This window comes from Crocuta crocuta, unplaced genomic scaffold, assembly GCF_008692635.1.
Source record: "Crocuta crocuta isolate KB4526 unplaced genomic scaffold, BGI_CrCroc_1.0 scaffold27, whole genome shotgun sequence".
NCBI lineage: Eukaryota > Metazoa > Chordata > Mammalia > Carnivora > Hyaenidae > Crocuta > Crocuta crocuta.
The window spans coordinates 8,263,921-8,286,151 of record NW_027532250.1 but is presented as its reverse complement, the minus strand read 5'-3'; the positions used below and the strand labels follow the sequence as shown (position 1 = coordinate 8,286,151).

Sequence of the window (22,231 nt, the reverse complement as noted above, 5' to 3'; positions counted from 1 at the left end):
AAATGAGTCTACAGCCAGTACCTGCCCTGCAGGTCTGTGAGACTCAAATAAGACTGGTATCTGGCCCTGGGATCTGTGTTAAGTGTTTGCTGTAATTAACTTTCAAGTAAGTTTCAGCTTAAAAAAGGAGTTACAGGAGCGCCTGGGTGACTCAGTTGGTTAAGTGTCTGACTTCAACTCAGGTCATGATCTCACAGTTCATGAGTTCAAGCCCTGCAGCGGGCCAGCTCAGAGCCTGGAGCCTGCTTCAGAGTCTGTGTCTCCCTCTCTCTCTGCCCCTCCCCCTGCTTGCACTCTGTCTCTCTCTCTTCTTTCAAAAATAAGTAAACATTTTAAAAATTATTTTTAGAAAAGGGGGGGTTACAGAACAATTGCCAACAGTTAAGATGGTAACCAGATGTGAAGGTGGTAGGCGTGGCCCTGTGGAGTAATGTGAGCCTGTTTTCCATGTTAGCACCCGATCCTCTGCTTTAGGAATTTTAATTTTTTGTATGTGGAGAAAACAAAAATTGTCTCAGGACAACACTCTATAAAAATAGCAAAATGTACCCCCAGACCCCCTCCTTTCTGACCTGTTGCTGACACAGGCTTCTGGGCAGGGAGGCTTCAGCTCACCGGGTTACAGCATTTGTACGATGGACATTTATTTTGCAACAGGAAGTTGCCTAATGTATTCCTTCCTGTTGAGGAACCATACTGGCATGTGGCTGGAATGTGACAGCAAACAGCTACGTTCCCTCATTGTTTCCCTTCAGTATCACCACGTGCTTGGACGTTGGGCACAACCAAACCCCAGTTTCTAGGACACAGGCATGTCACGTGTTCTTGTCACCATGTGTTCACATTTGTCCCTTCCAATTGCACATCCGCTGCCTCCCACTCTACTTTTTCCCTAGCGCTGTAGCATACAGCTTGTATAGTTATTTACTATCCCAGCTAGAATGTAAGCACCATGAGGATAAGGATTTTGCTTTAAACAGTGATCTAGGCCAAACGCCTGTAATGGTGCCAAACACATAGGCACTCAGTCTGTTAACTGCATGAATGAGTGAATGCATCTTACTTCCCTGCCTCCCCCCATTCCCCCTGGTCCCTGCTTCACTCGACAGAAAACAGGGATGTGGGAGGGTCTGTGTCAGATTCCCTCCATTTTTTCCCCAGTTATTCTCAGTATGTGACTTTCATCCTCCAGGCTACCTCCTGGTTCCAGATGCTGTCATTTTGCTCTAGGCAGGAAGGAGGAAGAGGGCGGGACTACAGGACTCCCAGCTGAGTTATGCCCCTTTCTAGGGAGCCTTTCTGGAACCTGGTGCAGTCTTCCGTAATTTATGCTTATGCCTCACTGGCTGGAACTTGGTCAGATGGCTACCCTCTCTGCTAGGATGGCCTGGAATCTGGGGACAGCCCCTTCCAAAACAAAATTAGAGCTCTTTTAGGGCTAAGGGGACAAGTTAGTACCTGACGGTCCCAACCATGGGGACCGTTATTCTCCTGCTGGCTAGGGAGGGAATGGCAGCAAGGCTTTCTTTCATCTGAACCTATTCAAGGTGACCCTCTTAATGACAGAGGCTGTGAAACAGGTAGGATCTGGTGCCTAATCAGTGATGACCAAAAGGTGACTGCTTGCCATCCCAGGAAACCAGCAAAACCAGAGTGTTGTTGTTGTTGTTGTTTTTTAATGTTTTATTTATTTCTGAGAGAGAGACAGCGTGAGCATGGGAGGGTAAGAGAGAGAGGGAGATACAGAATCTGAAGCAGGCTCCAGGCTCTGAGCTATCTGCCAGCACAGAGTCCGACGTGGGGCTCGAACCCACGAACCATGAGATCATGACCTGAGCTGAAGTCGGATGCTTAACCAACTGAGCCACCCAGGCGCCCCAGAAACCAGAGTTTTTTAAGTTATACTCTGAACCTTACAAGAATTTGATTTGATTTGGTTTCCTGACATTTTGACCGCATGCTTGAAACTTAAACACAGCAGACTTCCCAGTGGTTATTAGGTCATCCAGAAAGGCCTCTTCTGTAACCTACCCCAGGCTGACACGAAGCAGTCCACGGATACTGTGGGGAGTCCCGCCACTTCTGGGCCTCCCTGGGGGCTTGTCAGCAGCAGCTCCCTGTGCAGGAACCTTCTGTTGGAATTAGGGCCTCCTGACTCTCCCGCCCCTTCCTAGCCTGAGAATGTTCTGATTTGCACAGGTGCCATTATGGATCCAGCCTGTGGAGGAAAATGAGTTAAACACTGTCATCCCTCCAAATAATGGTCCTGATGTGGTTTAAATGGAAAACTGCCGTGAGGGAAAAGGAAGATCCCTGTAGAGATGGACATTCTTTAGAATGAAAGATAGTGGTGGCTTGAAGTAACTGAAACTCCTTTCCATGTGGTTGGTTGGGAAAGTTCAGTGTGGACTTTGTCTCCAGGGCCAGGCAGATGACAGAAATGAGAAGTCCTCTTCTCAGAATGTCATGAGGACATTCTGAGCACCTTACCACAGTCACACTCTGTGGGCCTAAGAAAAACGAACCTTCTGCTCCTCACTCTGCAGGCACTATTTGAAACGTTTTCTGAGTATTACTTTTATTGAATACTCATTAGGCCCTCGAGGTCAGTGCTGTGGAAATTGTCCTTGTTCGCTACTGAGGGAACTGAGGCTTGAGGGGGTCAGGTGACCTAAGTCCCCACGTTGGGAAGTGGCAGAGCAGGGACGTGAACCAGACACACTGGCTCTGGAACCTTCATGCCTCCTCCCCATGTTGAAGTCATTTCCACAGGGAACATTTTCTCTCTGATGTCTTTCAAATACCCAGCACTGTCAGCCTCCCTTTTTCCCCACTCTTGACAGAGACATGTGTCACATTCCTGCTGACTGTGATAATACCTGTCCTCTGTGGATGAGAGACAGTTGACCTTGGCAAGGACCAAGGCACCAGGACATCTGCAGATTCACACCCTGGCTGAAGGGGCCAGTTACTCCTGGGTCCAGCCGTTGTGGCCTGATGTGGCCACATAATCTTTTTCTGAAGCTAGATCTGGATTTTTATGACGTCTCCCAGTGTTTAAATGTTCACAGTGAATTCACATGTTTTTTAAAACCCTGCATAAGCACAGCAAAGGACACAATGAGCAGAGTTTGAATGTTCCCTGTGGGGTGGGAGAGCATATTTGCAAACCATATATCTGATCAGAAGTTAATATCTAGAATATACAAGGAACTTATACCACTCAGTAGCAAAAAGAACAAATAACTCATTGAAAAATGGACAAAGAACCTGAATAGATATTTCTCAAAAGAAGACATACAAATGGCCAACGGATACTTAAAAAGGTACTCGGCTTCACTAATCATCAGGGAGATGCAAACCAACACCATGATGAGATATCACCTCACACCTATTAAAAGGGCTGTTATCAGAAAGGTGAAAGACAAGAGCTAGGTGAGCACTGGAGAGAAGGGAGTCCTTGTGCCCTGTTGGCAGGAATGTAAATCGGTGCGGCCGATATGGAAAACAGCATGGAGGTTCCTCAGAAAATTAAAAATAGAACTACTTTATGGTCCAGAAGTTTTATATCTAGGTATATCTCCAAAGGAAATGAAATCAGGATCTTGAAGAGATGTCTGCACTCTCATGTTTGTTTCAGCATTATTCACATTAGCCAAGATACAGAAATAACCGAAATGTCCAAAGATGAATGGATAAAGTGCAGACATACACGCATGCCTGCACACGCACACTGCAATATCATTCAGCCTTGAAAAAGAAGAAACTCCTGCCATATGTAACAGCATGGATGGGTCTGTAGGGCGTTATGCGAAGTGAAATAAGCCAGTCACAAAAGGACAGATAACTGCTGGGGCACCTGGGTGGCTTAGTCGGTTGAGCTGCCGACTTGGGCTTCGGTCATGATCTCCCATTTCATAAGTCAGGGTCCCACACTGGGCTCGCTGCTTTCAGTGCAGAGCCTGCTTCAGATCCTCTGTACCCTCTCTCTGCCTTGCCCCAGCTTGTGCTGTCTCAGGAACAAAACAGTTTTTAAATAAAGGACAAATACTGTGTGATTCCACATAGATGAGGTGCCTAGAGTAGTCAGATTCATTGACACAGAATGTACCATGATGGTTGGAGAAAGGGGGAGGTGCTTGTTGGGATGAGGGACAGAGTTCTGGAGATGTAAGATGCAGCAGTATGACTGTAGTTAACAATACTGTGTTGTATACTTGAAATTTGTTGAGTGTAGATCTTACGTGTTCTCACTGCACGCAGAAACGGAAGAAAATGTTACCTGTGAGGTGACGGATGGTTAATTAGCTTGACTGTAGTGATTATTTCACAGTGTATATGTATGTCAAATCATCAAGTTGTGTACCTTAAGTATATACAATTTTTTTAAAATGTTTATTTTTGAGAGAGAGACAGCATGAGTTGGGGAGGGGCAGAGAGAGAGACACACATAGAATCTGAAGCAGGTTCCAAGCTCTGAGCTATTTATTAGCACAGAGCCTGATGCAGGGCTCGACCCCACAAACCATGAGATCATGACCTGAGCCAAAGTTGGACGCTTATCCAACTGAGCCACCCAGGCGCCCCAAATATATACAAATCTTAATTGTCAATTATACCTCAGTAAAGCTTAGTTTGGGAGGGGGGTTGTGGGCAGTGCGTAAGCTAACCAGCACCTACCTGCAGACCAGGTGTACCCTGCAGCCTCCACTTTACAAACTCTGATCCAGCTCACCCAGCCTATGACTCCTCGAATAAAATGTTGTATTCCCCACACTGGTATGCCTCAGGTGTTCAGTGTGTACAAGGGACTTTGGAATGTACAATAGAGATTGGAAACTGTCATCATGATTGTATTAAATCATAGCATCAGAGAGTGTTGGAGCTAGAAGGGAACTTGGAAACATCTTGTCACATGTAGATGAGAGGGTCTTAGGTGGCCCATACATAAACAGTTTTTATTTCAATAGTTAACATATTTATTTTTACATGCATTCAGAAAACATAGTGCATGAAATCTGTGGTTTTGTGAATATTCTTGTTTAAGGTGAGTTAACGTAAAGAGGACTGTTAAATATACACGTGTAATCTACTAATACGAGTAATGCGTGAAAATGGTGGAGGTGGTACAAGAATGCCTGAATATGGTCACAGCACATTCAGATGAGGACATGGGTACCGGGGATTGTAACTGTGGCTGCAGACAGACTTTCTTTCAGGTTCTTTTTTGCCCTCTAAGAAAAGCATACACAACATCAACGTTTTCATCTCAGCAAAGCTTGGGGTGTGTGTGGGGAGGGAACAAATAAGTAGTTTGAGTGGGTCAAGTGCTCACTGGAAATGAAAATACGTTGTGCTGCTTTCTAGGACCTTGTGGGTTAAGCACAGAACTCATAAAAATAAGGGCTTGATTGAAAGTCCTCATTCAGGAAGAATTTAAAGGGTAATTTTAGCTCTCTTAAGTGTGGTGATTTTTTTTTTTTTTTTGGTCAGTATGATGTCTGAGAAGTCAGTAATGTTTATTCCTAAAAGTCCAGTCTAGGCCTGTTTACTAGTTCTCCCAAAACTAGTTTTCTACAGAAACAACTAGTGCTGAAGCTCTTCCACTTAAGTATTAACAGTGTACAGAATAATTTTATTTAAAATTTAGTAAATCTGCACCACATTTAGTAAAGCCTCATTCTGCGTTCTGGGGGCAGCATGTGGGGTAGTCGAGGCAGCAGGAGGCATGTCACTTCCCAAGGCTTTGGGGTACCGGACGTGAAGGCACAAGAGAAAGCCCTGTCTTTTGTTCTGCTGAGCAGTATAGCTGGATGAAATCTGGCTCCTACCTCCAACTCTGGGGGTGGTGGAGAGGTCCCTTGGCCCCGTGGCTGTGACTTTGGAAGGAAGAGTGACCCACAGAGGGAGACTCAAAATCATGGCAGACGCTGCCTCAGTTTCCAGATTGTACAGGACCTGTTTTTCGTTGGTGAGAGGACTTGTTTGCCCTCTTTGCCCCTGAGATGTGACCTTCTGCTCCTTCCTTCGCTTTCCCTGGAAATACCCACATGTATGTGCTTATGTCTCTGGGTGTGTGTAGGGACTGATGACGGAGCCCAGGAGGTGGTGAAGGAGATCTTAGAAGACGTGGTCACATCTGCTGTTAAAGGTAAGAACCGAGAGCCCGGCCTCTCCTCCAAGAGAGTTCTTGGGGAGATGATTCAGTGGTGGAGTGCCCAGTTCCCATGAAGTCATGGAAACTGAGTCTGCCCGTATCTGCCCATCTTTCATATGAAACTCAGAAATTACCTCTTTTAAGTGATTAAGTTTATTCTCACTGGGGCTGGGTTCAAAAAGCACAGTCTGACAATGCTAGCATTGGGTGCTCCACACGAAAGACAGAAGGCCGCTCCCATGTATGTCTAGCTTTTCCCAGGAGTGGCTGGGAGTCCTGAGGTGCTGCTGAGTGTTTTGGCCAACCATTGATGTGTCAGTGGGACAGTCCCCACATCAGTGGGGTATCAGATGCGCAGAGAACCTTTGTTTTGTTAGTCTTCATTCATAGCTCCCTCAGTTTTACGGTGTGGTTTTGGTGGAATTAAACTTGTNCTCTCCTAGAAATAAATAAAACATAAAAAAAAAAAATAAAAAAAAAAACAACAAAAAAACTTGTATAGCTGAGAATGACTGTTTAATGAGTTGGGGTTTTTTTGCCTCAAATCTTATGTCAGTGCCTATGTGTTGAACGCTTGGTTCCAGTGGCAGTAAACCATTAATGGGTTGAGAAATCATTAAGTTAGCAGGGTGTTAGAATCAGCCTTTCTTAAATGAGCGAGAATAAAATGAAAATAGAAATTGAATACATCACGATGGTAACGTTAAGCACTGTTTCATGATCACATGTGTATTGATTGGGTCATGGTTTGTTTTTTTAAGTTGATTTACCTTGAGAGAGAGAGCCCATTGTGCACACACATACATGTGTGGGGGAGGAGCAGAGATGGGGAGAAAGAGAATCCGAAGCAGTCTCTGCTTTGCCGACATGGAGCCCGACGCAGGGCTCGGGCGCACGAACCGTGAGATCATGACCCAAGCTGAAGTCAGACACTTGACCAACTTAGCCACCTAGGCGCCCCATTAAAATGTATTTCTTGGGGCGCCTGGGTGGCTCAGTCGACTGGGTGTCCGACTTCATCTTGGGTCATGATCTCATGGTTCGTGGGCTTAAGCCGCCCGCTGGGCTTTGTGCTGATAGCTCAGAGCCTAGAGCCTGCTTCTGATTCTGTGTCTCCCTCTCTCTCTGACCCCCCCCCCCACTGCTCATGCTCTCTCTCTCTCTCAAAAAATAAATAAAACATTAAAATAAATAAATAAATAAATAAAATTTAAAAATGTGTTTCTTACTGTGGGTCATGGTCAAAGAAGTTTGATCCACTGTTCTAAGCCCTGTCCTTTTGTTAATTTAGGTTACCACCAGTCTGTATTCATAGATTTCATAATTTATTTAATGTAGAATTAAATAAAATTAATAGCATGTAAAAACGTACGCTCTGGTAGAAATATCTTTAAAATAGAATAAATTTAATTCTTTATTTTTCCCTTTTCACACGGCTGCCAGGAAGCTCAGATCATTTTTTGTTTTTTGTTTTCCGGGTTTTTTTTTGTTCCCCCCCTCCCCCCCGCCTCATGACTGAGGTCTTCCGTCACAACTGTCAAACTCTTTTCATTTACATGGCTCTTCTTTAACGCCTATATATTAGTAGCCCTTTTTTAAAAATCTATGCTTTGCATGTTTAGCTGCTTCTAACCTTTTCCAGAAGTGGCCGGTAAGGGGGGGGGGGGCTGCTATATTGCTCAAGTCTAGAGACACCACTGATGTGGACTGCACTATGGATGAAACCTCCGGGGAATGGGACTGTGGATAATGGACACATGACACACGTAATGTCTAAGCACCGCTTTGGCCAGGCCTTTTTGAGTATTGTGTCAGTTCCTAAGGGAGTGTGAGGAGAAAAGGGAGAAAGCAGGAGCTGGCAAACCCTGGGAATAACTTCTTCCTGGGCTCAGGCCGCCGTTGAGGATGAGTACTAACTTGGTGATGACTTCTGCACCTGTGTTTCAAGAAGCAGCACAAAAGCAAGGTCTGACCGAACCCGAGAGGGTCCCAGGGGAAGCGGAGTGCCAGGAAGGTGCTGTGCCCCCGGCAGCGGATGGAAATCTGCAGAGCAACGGGCTCGCGGACGACAGGCAGTCCTTGTCGTCGGCGGATAATCTGGTATGTTGGTGACCCCCTACAGATGTGTCTCCAAGTTCCCTTTTTTAGAAGGTGCAGATTTAAATCTGTAGCAGAAGCAGCGAGTGAAAACCAGCCAGCCCTACTCACCAGTCACACTGTCCTAGTCTCTGATACGCTTTGTATTAGTGGGTCCATTCTTGGACTGTGTTCCTGTTGGTTGTATAGACCATTGTTGTCAACCCTTGTTATTCAGACTTGTAAAAACTTAACACTTCCTGCCCTTTTCTTCTCCTTCAACATATGTTCATTAGAGAAGAGTAAGAAAATACAGAGAAGGAAAAATAGGGAAATAAAAGTCATCCATGATCCCCTAACCTAGAGATAAGCCTTGCTAACATTTTACTTACATCCTTCTAGAGCTTTCTCCCCCTCTCATATTTTTTTTTTCACTTAAATGTAATCACACAAGATAACATGCTGTTTTGGAACCTGTTTTTGAAACTTAGTGTGTATTATGAACATCCTTTCAGACTCCTAGATCTGTCTGCCGCATTATTTTTTTTAAATAGCTTTGCTGTTCTCTTGAAAATGCTGTATATAAGCATTCAAAACAGGGAGAAATAGGATGTTAATGTCCCACCTGAACCCACTGCCTGCACCTTTTCACTAGTGTTCCTCAACCTTTTGAATTATCAGCCCCCGCTCCAATCCTTTTTCTGATTCACCACTCCCTTTCATGAATTTTAAAGCCACTGATAAACTGGATATCTGTTTATTTATTATATGTGTGTTCGTGCTTTATACATAGAAACAATAAGGTTTTCTTCAACCCCCTCCCCCTATCTTCCACCAGGAACCAGCACCTGTCCCAGTTTTAGGCTGTTTGGGCCGCCATAACCCAATAGCATAGATGGGGTGGTTTATAAGCAATCAGAATTTATTTCTCACAGTTTTGGAGGCTAGGAAGTCCAAGATCAAGGTACCAGCAGTTTTGGTGTCTGGTGAGGGCCTGTTTCCTGATTTATAAATGGCTATCTTGTGTGGCCCAGAGCTTCTGGGCCTCTTTAATAAGGACACTACTCCCATTCATGAGGACCCCACTCTCTTGATATATTCACCTCCCAGAGGCCCCACCCTCCAAATATCATCACCTTGGGGATTAAATGCCAATTTATGATGGGGATGGGGGGCATAAGCATTCAGTCTGTAGAGGTCCCCAAGGGGTTATGTCATTCCCATTAAGAAAGAATGCACTTAGAGGAATGTACTTAAATCTATATGAAGGACACATGCCTTATATACCAGGCTGTGACTTGCTTTGTTTACTCAGCACTATTTTATGGACATCTTTCCACATCAGTACATATAGACCTAACTAATTTTTTTAGTGGTCATGTAAAATTCTGTCATATAGATTTACCATAATCTATTTTACCAATTCCCCATTAGATTTTTATGTTATTTCGGTTTTATCACAGGAAATGGTTCTATAATGAACATCCTTATAGATAAATCTTGTGCACATCCTTAATTCTTTCTTTAGGATAAATTCCTACAAGTGATATTGCTGGGTCACGAGTTGGAAGCTTTAAGGCTTTTGTTCCTTAACATCACATTAGCCTGCTGGGAAGGTAATGCTCAACTCTCTGCCCACCTGTAGGCTATCAGTGCTCATTTCCCCATTCCCTCATTAAAACCGGGCAATAGAATTCATTCAAAATTTTGCTAGTCTGTTGGGAGAAAGATCCTGCCTTAATAGTCAGTAGTAAGATTATTTAGGTTAATCTATCATTTGCATTTCTTGGTGAATTGCTTATTCATGGTTTGTTTTTGTTTTTTTGCCTGTTTTTCATTTGGGTGGAAGGTTTCTGTATTTCCTTAGTGAATTATAACAACTTTTTGTATGTTGAGCATATTAATCTTTGTCATATGTTACAAATATTTTTTAATTTTTAAACGTAGCTAATTTTTTTAGTTAAAGAAGTATATTTTAAAAAGCCTATCATTTTCCCCCATCTATCCTGCAATAGTGTTCTTAGAAGTACTGTTATCCAAGCTAATAGAATTACTTATACACGTGACCCTTAAATAATGCCGGGGCTAGGGGCAGTAACCCCCATGCAGCTGAGAATCTGCATATGACTTTTCACTCCCCCAAAACTTAACTACTAATAATCTGTTGACTGGAAGCCTTACCAATAGCATAAACAGTTGATTAACACATATTTCATATATATGTATTATATACTATATTCTAAACAGTAGACTAGACAAAACAAAATCTTAAGGAAGAAAAAATACATTTACAATACTGTACTGTATTTGTTGAAAAAATCCACAGATAAGTGGATCCATGCAGTTCAAACCCGTGTTGTTCAAGGGTCAGCTGTATTTGTCTTAGATTTTTAATGGTTTAATGTTTGCTCATTTATCATAAGCCATCCACACCAGTTTTTAAAGGACAAGGAACAAGGTTTTAGAATTGCTATAGTGACTCCCCCATCGCTCCTATTTTGACATATTGTCCCCTTCCCCACATTCCTCACTTCCCCATTGAATAAATACAAGAATTTTAATTTCCATGAGTTAATTACATTTCTTATTTTTGAAAAGAGTTCTTATTTGGTTTTGATGGTTTGATTTTTCTCTTATTTGTTTCTCATCTCAGGAATCAGATGCACAGGGACATCAGGTGGCCGCTAGGTTCTCTCACATTCTGCAGAAGGATGCCTTCCTAGTGTTTCGCTCCCTTTGCAAGCTGTCCATGAAGCCCCTTGGTGAAGGGCCCCCAGATCCAAAGTAAGCAGACAGCAGTTCTTGGCCGTGTGTAACATAACACAGATGACCCAGGAGGATCTTGAGGGTTTCAGAAAACCCCAGTGCCTTGTCCCGTGGTTGCTGTGAATGCAGAATTTACAGTCCTAATGACTTGTCCCTACATTCACACCAGCCAGGATTTTGCCCAGTGTTGCTTTCCTTGTTTTGTGTGTGAAAAATAATCATTCTATTGAGTGTGCTCCCTCTTTTTCCTGACTGATAGATTTAGTCCTGGGCAGGGTGGGCAGAGGCAGGGTGCGTGCGAACCTCCCTGCCCTGCCTTCGTTGGAAACCTCTGCTTCACGGGTATAGATTTAAGCCTCAGACTCAACCCAGAGAAGCCAAACCATTCTTTCTAGTGAACCAGTTACTGCAAGGATGACAGCCCTTTGGAGCCAGAAAGCTGTGTTCCCTCCTAGCTCACTTGAGACCGACTCCACAGCTGTATGAATTACTGAACCTCATCTGAAAAATGGGAACGTGGAAAGTTGCCGCAGGATCAATTACATGCAATGATGTAATCACATCCTGAGTGCAGGGCTCTGCACTTTATGAGTTTTATAGCCACTGTTGTTATTAGTTGCTAATAATAATCTTCAGATCTTCTGTTGAGATACGCTGACCATTAAGGAGATGATTCAGGAAAATTTCCCTTCCTTTTCAGCCCCGTGGGTGGCGGTGGTGAGCAGGAGGCCGGTAGACAAAGAGCACTTTTATCGTCCATAAAGGTGGAGCAGGACACACGTTTCGGTTTCACATGATGTACGATGTAAAGTGATTCATTCTGTTAGGTTAGTTGCAGAACCAGCTTTCTGGAGTCAGTTTACACTTATTTTGCTCCTGCTGTATTCCCTAATTTTGGCAGGGAGAGAAAAAAAGTCGTAGGAGCTGACAGTTCCTGCTCTTTAGGTGTTGGTACCAATTCTTTTTTTTTAATGTTTTGTTATTTATTTTCAAGAGTGAGAGAGAGAGCATAAGCAAGGGAGGGGCAGAGAGAGAGGGAGACACAGAATCCAAAGCAGGCTCCAGGCTCTGTGCTGACAGCTTAGAGGCCCAACATGGGGCTCAAACCCACGAACCATGAGATCATGTCCTGAGCCAAAGTCGGAGGCTTAACTGACTGAGCCCCCCAGGCGCCTCTGCTAGTGCCAGTTCTTAACTCACTGGCTCTCAGAAAACTCTACTCACTGGTAGAGGAGCGAAGCTTTGTCAAGAAACGTGCTTTTTGAAATGGAATCGTGTAGCGCTATGACCGTTTCTCACCTTCTGTCCCAGGTCCCACGAGCTGCGCTCCAAGGTGGTCTCCCTGCAGCTGCTCCTGTCGGTGCTGCAGAACGCGGGCCCCGTCTTCAGGACTCACGAGATGTTCATCAACGCGATCAAGCAGTATCTCTGTGTGGCGTTGTCCAAAAACGGCGTCTCTTCAGTGCCTGATGTCTTTGAGCTCTCTCTTGCCATTTTTCTTACTCTTCTCTCAAACTTTAAAATGCACTTGAAAATGCAGATAGAGGTATGGGCTCTGAAATGATTTTTTTTTTTTTGATGATGATGATGATGTTTATACTCAGTGAGTTAACTCCTGTCGACTCTGTGAGTTACACAGTCTACTTGCTGGCACCCTAAAGAAGGACTTTTTGAATGAGCAATACCTTCTCCTAAAAGTTCTTGCCCCAAAATCTTGCATGCATTTCATTTTAACCAGAAGCTTAAATCAAGCGGTCTCTCTGCTGGGCTCGGTTCCCTGAACATGTTTGATTAGCCTATAAATTGTTTGAAATAAATAACCTGAATTAGTTGGCAAATCAAGAAGTCGGATTTTACATGAAAATCCATGTAAGGAAACCAGATTTCTGGTTTCTCTGAAAATCATACCCTAGTCGTCCTTTGTGCCTGGCAGCTCTTCTTACTGGTCGCTCAGGAGCAGCTTCTCCTACTTCTGAGGGGGCCGACCTTCTCCAGGTCACTGTGGGCCCAGCCCACTAGCCATCCCCACAGGAGGCCGGGGCTCCAGCGCGCCTCCGAGGTGCATGTATGCATTGCTCTTTTACTTCTATCCAGCTACTTCACTCTGCCTGTTCCCTAAAGCCTTTAGGGTTTTTGAACCCTAATTTAAACTGTATTAATTGGTATACTCCTTTGTCTTCATGCCATGTAGGTCTTTTTCAAAGAGATTTTCCTGAACATTTTAGAAACATCAACAAGTTCTTTTGAGCACAGGTGGATGGTCATTCAGACTCTGACAAGGATCTGTGCAGGTACATTCACCCCGAGAGTGCTCATCCGTTGACTTACCCAGAAGTGCTTTTGTTTTCCAGAATCTAGATTGAGCCCTTTACTTTCTGCTTTTAGAGTTTTAATGAAGTGCTGGGAAACCCTTTCCTAAAAGGCTAATGCTAACCTAATGTCTAGTCCTGCCCCACTTCTCCTTTAGAGGATGAACAGCTCAATCTGCTTTTGCCCAGTACTTTGTGGTCTTAGCACAGAAAGTCCTGGGAAGCCTGCAAAACTAGGAGACTTGGTCACTCTACCTACAAACTGAACCATTTGTTAGTCACAGGACCCAAGGTGTTGGTGCTGCCAACCCTCGACTGTGGACAGTAAGGTACATTTGGATTTACCTTATCCACGCACAATTGTGTGGTTGTCCACAGAGCCCCCACCTTCGTCTGTCATCAAGCATGATTTCATTAATTACACAACTTTAAGAGGTGGATCAGGCAATTGTTATTTCTTTTGAGTAGAGTGAGCCTTGGAGAGGTTGGGCCAACTTCTAGAATGACTGACACACTTTTCTTGAGGGAGGTGTGTCCACCCAAGTCAGTAGTTTACGGGGAAGCATTTTTGAAAAAGGAATCTCATTTGATAAGAAAACGTAACTGCTGTGTGTGTTTTATCAGAATTTCTAATATCTGTATGTTATTTTCCAAGATGCCCAGTGTGTTGTAGACATATACGTCAACTACGACTGTGATTTAAATGCTGCTAACATTTTTGAGCGCCTTGTGAATGATTTATCCAAAATCGCTCAGGGAAGAAGTGGACATGAGCTGGGAATGACACCTCTGCAGGTAAAAACCCTGAGAACACCTGTTTATGTTTAAAGTGCATTTGTTTCAATTAACATTTATTTATTATTATTCAGTTAACACGCCACCGTGTCCCAGGCAGGTGCTGTCCGTGGTGCTGGAATACAGTGGTGAAAAGACACTCCCGTGAGCCTGCACAGTTGCTGTGCTCATGACACTTACTAGCGGACAATGGAGAAATAAGCTGTAGAGGAGAATAAGGCAGGGATAAAGGAGTGCTAGAAGTGGGGCTATTGCCACTTTTAATGGGGTCATGAGGGTAGTCCCTCTGTGGTGACATTGAGCCTAGACCTGTGGGAAGTGAGTTAACGCTCAGTCACTGTTCCAAAGATTGAATGAAGACAGGATCTCAGGCTTCAGTAAGGCAAAGTAAATTGCCTCTTATCAGATTGCCTCTGCCTGATAAGAGAGAGAGAACAGGATCTGAAGCTAAGATCTCTGAAGGAACTGGTCAAATGGTCTGTGAGCTGCCTGGAATTATGTGTACAATTTTGGTGTATGGGTATTTTCCCTAGAAAGTCCATAGCTGTCATTAGATTTGCAGAGAGCGCTGTGCCACCTTAGATGCTGTTTTGAGCCTAAACTGTTTGCATTTCTTTAAGTTATCTGTGATTCACATTCAATTTTTTAAGAAGTGCTACTTAAAAAAAACAATACTTTTGTTTACTTTTTGAACAAACCTTAAAACGGAATACAGTTGTGAGGGATTGAGGACTAAGAATGTGTCTAGAATCACTCATTTGCTGGATGATATAAAATTCTTTTCTTTTTTTTCTTTGGGAGGGCGGCAGTCACTGGTTAAGACCCTGTTGGTTTTTTAAAAAGTAAAGTGTCAACTGGTTTTCAAATTACATAAACAATGAATAACTTCCTTTTAAAAATTCAGATAACACTTGGCGCGTACCTAGCTGGCTCAATAGGTAGAGTGTGCAACTCTTTTTTTTTTTTTCTTTTTTTAAGATTCATTTTATTTTAAGAGCGCACACACATAAGCATGGGAGAGGGGTAGAGGGAGAGAGGGAAAGAGACAAAAAAATCTTGAGCAAGCTCCACACTCAGTGTGAAGCCCATCACGGGGCTTGATCCCATGACCCCCGGGATCATGACCTGAGGAGAAATCAAGAGTCAGCCGGCTGAGCCACCCACGAGCCCCTGAGCATGTGACTCTCGATCTTGGGGTTGTGAGTTCAAGCCCTTCATTGGGTGTAAAGTTTACTTTAAAAAAAAAAAAAAAAAGGCAGATAACATTGTTCACTTTTGGAAAGCACACATCTCACATTTTTGCTGCTAGAGTGTTTGTGATGAGCAGCTTTAGAGATTTTCAGGAGTTTTGCCCTTAGTCCTTAGGTCACCTGTTCACTTTTCCTTGGGTTCTGCTTACTAGCACTGAATGTCAGTGATTATCTTCTATACTCCCAGGATTCCCCAAGAGCCCCGTAGATGTCTGCACTCAGTTTATCTGTTAAGTCTCTGTGTCATGTCCCTTCCATCCTTTAGGAGCTCAGTCTGAGGAAGAAAGGTTTGGAGTGCCTCGTGTCCATTCTCAAGTGCATGGTGGAATGGAGCAAAGACCTGTATGTGAATCCCAACCACCAGACCAGCCTCGGTGAGAGGGCACTTCTTACCACCACCTCCCTTCGCCATAGGCTGCTTATGCCTGCTGGGGAAGGCTGTGTTTGTATCGCCATCTCAGAACTAGCAAAATGCTTTAGTTTACTGACTACGTTAAAGCTTCTGCTCTTTAATGCCTCTGGGATTTGGGGGGAATAGTGTGAGTTGTGCTCCCATGTCATTTTCCCAAATGGAGAGACAGTTGTTGTGACATATTGTTAGTAGTCTCTCCTTCCCTCACCTCCCTGAAGCACCACCTTTATGATACATGGATTTCCCTGTGGAAAGAAGCCTGTTCTATGGATTTGTCTGTTCTTGTGCCTTTTCAGAGGCCTTGAGTTCTTAGTGAGTTTGTACCTGTTGGAGCAGGTCTTCCTATTCACTGCTCTTCAAGTGGCTCGACAGTTTTTGCAGTTTTTAGAATTAGCTTATCAAGTTCCACAAAAAGTAAGTTTTTAAGTAAAGTATCCGAGAGATACCAAGGTTTCATGCTTAGGATTCTTCCAGCATGAGCTTTATTGTTGCAGGTCTGGGAAAGGGAACCGCAGCACCAGACCTGAGCTCAGGTGTGTCTGTATCCCATCTGCTTATTTGGTTTCCTCTGCTTTTATGTCAGGTCAGGAGAGGCCCACAGATCAGGAAATGGGGGACGGGAAAGGCCTGGACATGGCCAGACGCAGCAGTGTGACCTCCATGGAGTCCACGGTGTCCTCAGGGACCCAGATGGCTGTCCAGGATGATCCGGAGCAGTTTGAGGTCATCAAGCAACAAAAGGAGATTATTGAACATGGCATCGAGCTGTGAGTATGGCTGCTGCTCTGGCCGGATCTCTTGGGGCCTCTGACAAAGCCACATCTTCTCTGGGACCCTGGGACTAAGTCCACAAGGGGATGCCTGTTAACAAAAGGGCAGTGGTGGCACTTGCAGCCGAGCCCGACTGAGCCACGCAGAGGGAGGGAGTGGGGGAGAGAGAGGGACGTCGAGACTGACATTCAGTAGCTTTGTGTAGCTGACGCCTGGTCTTTTTATTTTTATTTTTCCTAATGAAAGAAATTAAACCAATTCAGAAAATTAAGAAAAGTATGAAGCACAAATGTTTAATCATTCTCAAAATTATTACCTAGACGAAATCACCTCTGATAACTTTTTTCCGGCTCTATCTTATGAAAATTTTCAACATTATAGAAGAAATAATGATACTGTTTTAGGGTATCTTTTTTTCTAAGCCATTTGAAAGTAATTTGCACCTATCATGATACCTCAGTCCTACCTCTGTGAAAAATAAGGACATTCTCCCATATAAGCACGTCATTATTATAATCATTGGTAAATTTTAATGTATTTCTTTCCAATCTTTCACACACAGAAATACATAAGCACAGTTTCATATCGTAACTTTCGAATGATTGGCCAACTTAGTAAATCAGTTTGTTTTAAAAGTTGATGTTAGGGACGCCTGGACGGCTTAGTTGCTTGACTGCCCGACATCAGCTCAGGTCATGATCTCACAGTTTGTGAGTTCGAGCCCCGTATTAGGCTCTCAGCTGTCAGCACAGAGCCCACTTCAGATCCTCTATCCCCCTCTCTCTTTGCCCCTCCTTCGCTCATGCTTACGCTTGCATATGCTCCCTCTCTCTCTCAAAAATAAATAAAACATTAAAAAAGCAAATGTTGAGGCACCTGGATGGCTCAGTCAGTGGGCGTCTGACTTTGGCTCGGGTCGTGATCTCATTGCTAGTGAGTTTGAGCCCCACGTCAGGCTCTGTCCTGACAGCTTGGAGCCTGGAGCCTGCTTCAGATTCTTTCTCTGTCTCTCTGACCCTCTCCTGCATAGGCTCTGTCTCTCTTTCTCTTTCTTTCTCTCTCTCTCTCAAATATAAAATTAAACAAAAAAAATTCTTTTAATAAAAATTTTTTAAAAAGTAGAATACTCATTTACTAATTCTAGTGTTGATCTCATTTCTACTCTCCCCAGACCAACATCTCCCCAGTCTCTTCTCCCCCCAGCAGCTAATCTTTTAAAAGCTCAAATCAGGTCTTACCACTCCCCTGCCGTCAGTCATTCCAGGTGTCCGTCTCCTCATCACAGCCACGTCCCACTTCCGGACCCCCCTCACTGACCTCATCCTCCTGCCGGCACCCAGGTCACAGGATACACTTCATCCCCTTGAACGCTTCAAGCTCTTTTCACCCTCGTGCCCTCTTCTTGAACCTGTGGGTCTGTTTCCTCCTTGAGACTTGGCAAAACCCCTCTTCCTCCTCAAGGAGGCCTTGCCTTCTCCAGGCACCGCCTGCACGGGTCCCAGGCTGCTCTTGCTTGCACCCTGTCCATGTCCTCTCTCTGCAGCCCTTGCCCCAGTCTGTGCTGATAGGCCTGGTAAATAGCGAGTTTAGTTTATACATAGTTAAGTACGCCTACCTTTAACGGGAAATACAAACAGTACTGAAGCTCTGTTAAAGGAAATCCCAACACGGACAGTCTCGGGCTGTTATATTGGCTCTTACGGACATCAGAGATTCAGGCTCTTTTACTTTTTCTGCTTCACCATCTTTACACAATTTTCACCTTCAGTGCTGCCTCCTGGTTTAAGGTGACTGCTAGAGTGTCAGCCGTCACACCTATACTAGGGAATGAAGAAGAAAGGGCAAAAAGAATATACCTCCCAGCCAAGCCAGCTTTGTTCAAGGCTCCTTCCTGAAAGGACCCACACCACTTGTGCTCACATGGCCGTACTTTGTTTAAGGGAGGCAGGAAAATGTTTTTATTCCAGGTAGTGGTGTGACCACATCTAGAGTTCTGTTCATGTGGGAGGAGAGGAGAGCCGATGTTGGGTGACAGCCATCAGATTCTGCTGTAACTGGGTCAGAAACTCACGGTGGAAATCAGAGAAGCTACCAGGACACAGAGGACCTTCCTAAGCTGATAAATGTGATGACTTGTTCATGGCTCCGATGCCAGCTTTTTCTGTCCTCTAGGCTTTGAAATAAGTAACCCATGTCCTGTCTCTTCTCAAAACAGTTTCAACAAGAAACCCAAGAGAGGGATCCAGTTCCTCCAGGAGCAGGGCATGCTGGGAACGTCCGTTGAAGACATTGCCCAATTCCTGCACCAGGAGGAGCGCCTTGATTCTGTAAGACTGGGGGTGGGGTGCTGGCGTGTAGGTTTTACCAGGTGATTCTGAGACCCTCCCGGCTTTAACCTACAGCATGGCTGACCCTGCGTGCAGTGGCTGTTGTCCACACCCCTGCTGAACAGCAGTCCTACTTGTGAGCACAAAGCTCACAAGAGGTGGTTGTGTCCTTGGTGGAACAGGGTCGAACCTAGAAGTGTGCTTTGACTGCTGGAGACTTGTGGCTGCCTGTCTGCAGCGAACCTCCCTCCTGAGTGTGTCTCATCATTTCCCATCTTTAAGTCTCTCGTGCCTCCTCCTCCTGCTCCGCCGCAGGATAGACTGAGCCTGAACCGGTTGAGTGGGTGGGCAGGCTCGGAGTCACCCAGCTTTTCTAGCGGGCCAGCCTGTTCTGGGTGCTGAGAGCAGGGAGTTCTGCCTTCCCCGCTCTGCCTGAAGTGTGCCTTACGGTGGGTTCACACATGACAGTTTCTAGATGTGATGCAGTGTGTATGTTTCAGACCCAAGTAGGTGATTTTCTGGGAGAGAGCACGAGGTTCAACAAGGAAGTGATGTATGCCTACGTGGACCAACTGGACTTCTGTGAAAAGGAGTTTGTCTCCGCCCTGCGGACGTTTCTAGAAGGTTTCCGCCTACCTGGGGAAGCCCAGAAGATTGATCGATTAATGGAGAAGTTTGCAGCGAGATACATAGAGTGCAACCAGGGGTGAGCACTGTGTTTGAGTCCCTTCCACGTCGTCTTTTTGCCTGCCTCAGAGCACTAGTCCTAGATTGGTTAGGAGCTGAATTTAGTCTTTCTAAATCCGTGCTGGGCAACTGAAATTTCTGTTACCACGTACCAGGCACTGTTCTGGGGGATTGTCTTACATAAGACCTCACAGCTTCTGTTTGTGTCCCCTTTCTACAGACAAGGAGAGGCCTGGAGAGGCTTAAGTAACTTGCCCACATTCACACAGCTAGAGTCAATACTGTTTTTTAATTTTTGTTTATGTTTATTTATTTATTTAGGAGGGAGGGCAGAGAGAGAATCCCAAGCAGGTTCTGCACTGTCGGCATGGAGCTTGGATGCAGGGTTCAAACCCTAAATCCATGAGATCATGAGCTGAGCTGCAATCAAGAGCCAGACGCTTAACTGACTGAGCCACCCAGGTGCCCCTAGAATCCATACTATTAATTGTGACAAGAGTAAATTCGTGAGTTGAGGGGAGGTCCTTGGGCATCTCTTCCCTAATTCACAACAGCTCCCTGGGGTGCCTGGGTGGCTTGGTCATTTAAGCGTCTTGCTTTTGATTTTGGCTGAGCTCATGATCCCAGGGTCGTGGGATCAAGCCCCACATTGTACTCTGCTGAGCACGGAGCCTGCTTGGGATTCTCTCTCTCTTCCCCTCTCTCCCCCTCTCTCCCCCTCTCTCCCCCTCTCTCCCCTTTCCCCTCCCTCCCTTCCTCCCCCCTCCCCCTGTCCCTCTTCCCTGCTCACTCACTCTCTCTCTAAAATAAAAAACAAGGGGTGCCTGGGTGGCTCAGTTAAGCGTCTAAATTCAGCTCAGGTCATGATCTCAGTATTCGTGGGTTTGAGCCCTGCATCGGGCTCTGTGTTGACAGCCAGCTCAGAGCCTGGAGCCTGTTTCAGATTCTGTGTCTCCCTCTCTCTCTGACCCTCCCCTGCTCACACTGTCTGTCTGTCTGTCTGTCTCTCTCTCTCTCTTTCTCTCAGAAATAAATAAAACAATAAAAATAAAAACAAAAAAGTACTATTTAAAAAAAAAAAAGAACAGCTCCCTGATTTAACATACAGAGTAGATCTCAAAGATTTTGGTTTTTCTTTGGTTACATAATAATAGGCAGATTAGAAAAATGGCTATATAACTAGTAACACTTGCCTTAAATGTATGATTTCATCTTGTGGCCTCTTTTGGTGGGTAGTTCATGTTTCTTTTTTGTAGGAAGTGGAAATTAAAAAGAGAGCTAACCTTTATTAACTATTTCCTGTATGTTCATCATGCCATGGGGTTCCCATAAATGATGGTAATCCTGTGAGTGGTGTCTCCATTTTATGGATGAGGAAACTGAGGCTCTGGAAGATTGAGCAACCTGTCCAGAAATGAGTCAGCTAGCAAGTAACAGAGTAGGATTGACTGAATCGTCTGACGCTGAAGCTCGTGCTCTTTCTAGCGGGCACGACGTGCCGAGGGTCCGAACGTGCTGTGAGCGTGACGTGGCCGTTGCTCAGTGGAGACATTTTGAGAACAGGTTTGCCTCAGGTCAGCTTGGTTCCCACACTCCTTGGTCCTGATGCTCCAGGTGCACGACAGGCTGTTCCCTCTGAGACACACGGTCAGTAAAGGCAGCATCTGGTCATTTGAACCCAGGGGACACGAGACTCTGCTATGAAGGCATAAGGAGTTCGTGTTTACTTTAAGCACATTCTCCTATGCAGACCGTGTACCTTGATCTGTTTCTCTTCGTAGGTAAACATGTGACCCTACTGCCTTTTATTTTGTAGTGCAGACCTTCTGTTACGTTCTTCAGAGTGTCTCCCTGTCCTTGTGGGGGCGATTTGGACACAGACCAGTTTTGTAGCTTCGGCCTCACACATTTTTGAGGCTATGCATCCCCTGGTTTTTCTTTCTTTTCTTGCCTTGGGCAAAAAAAGAAAAAAACCAGACTTCAGCTTATTATTTAGAACAATATAAATATTTTTCTTCAAATGTCTGCTGTTCAGTATTCCAGTGGGAATGTAAGCTATAAATAACTAATAACTGAACAGCTGTTATCTTTTTAAGATTCTATGTTATTTAAGTAATCTCTATGCCCAAAGTAGGGCTTATGTTTTTTTTTTAATGTTTATTTATTATTTACTTTTGAGAGAGACAGAGCATGAGTGGGGGAAGGGCAGAAAGAGGGAGACACAGAATCTGAAATAGGCTCCAGGCTCTGAGCTGTCAGCACAGAGCCCAATGCGGGGCTCAAACCCATGAGCTGTGAGATCATGACCTGAGCCGACGTCAGATGCCCCCCCCACTGAGCCCCCCAGGCGCCCCCAGCCTGGGGCTTGTTAAACTTATGACCTGAAATCAAGAGTCCCGCGCTCCCCTGACTGAGCCGGCCAGGCGCCCCTGGACAGCAGTCCTTGTCCTCGTCACACCCAGCCCCCAGCACAAAGTAGATGCTCTCAGGAGCAGGGCCAGGGTGAGGCAAGTGCGGTGCAAAGGTGCAGACTAGAAGGGGGCCTCACGCTCATGGTTGGAGTGAGGGTCTCCTTGCATTTTGTGCTCTGGGTGCCTTGCTTGCCACACCCTGATCCCTGGGCCTGGATGTGCCCTGAGAATCTTTAAAACTTTACTTAAAACTGCTTTGTGCGACGAAAT

General features: G+C 44.9%; 1 protein-coding gene across 4 annotated transcripts in view; it reads left to right on the top strand.

Annotated features, from left to right (window-relative positions):
- ARFGEF2 (ARF guanine nucleotide exchange factor 2) overlaps positions 1 to 22,231 on the top strand; it is a 73,672-nt gene that overhangs the window by 4,438 nt on the left and 47,003 nt on the right. For 3 of the 4 annotated variants that reach the window (XM_077778364.1, XM_077778362.1, XM_077778366.1), the window contains exons 3-12: positions 6,083 to 6,151; positions 8,106 to 8,257; positions 10,887 to 11,017; positions 12,311 to 12,545; positions 13,191 to 13,290; positions 13,964 to 14,103; positions 15,619 to 15,727; positions 16,349 to 16,532; positions 18,752 to 18,863; positions 19,364 to 19,569. In XM_077778364.1, the coding sequence (XP_077634490.1) occupies positions 6,083 to 6,151; positions 8,106 to 8,257; positions 10,887 to 11,017; positions 12,311 to 12,545; positions 13,191 to 13,290; positions 13,964 to 14,103; positions 15,619 to 15,727; positions 16,349 to 16,532; positions 18,752 to 18,863; positions 19,364 to 19,569 (1,438 nt within the window). The remainder of the gene's footprint in view (positions 1 to 6,082; positions 6,152 to 8,105; positions 8,258 to 10,886; positions 11,018 to 12,310; positions 12,546 to 13,190; positions 13,291 to 13,963; positions 14,104 to 15,618; positions 15,728 to 16,348; positions 16,533 to 18,751; positions 18,864 to 19,363; positions 19,570 to 22,231) is intronic. The other variant, XM_077778363.1, reaches the window with a different exon arrangement.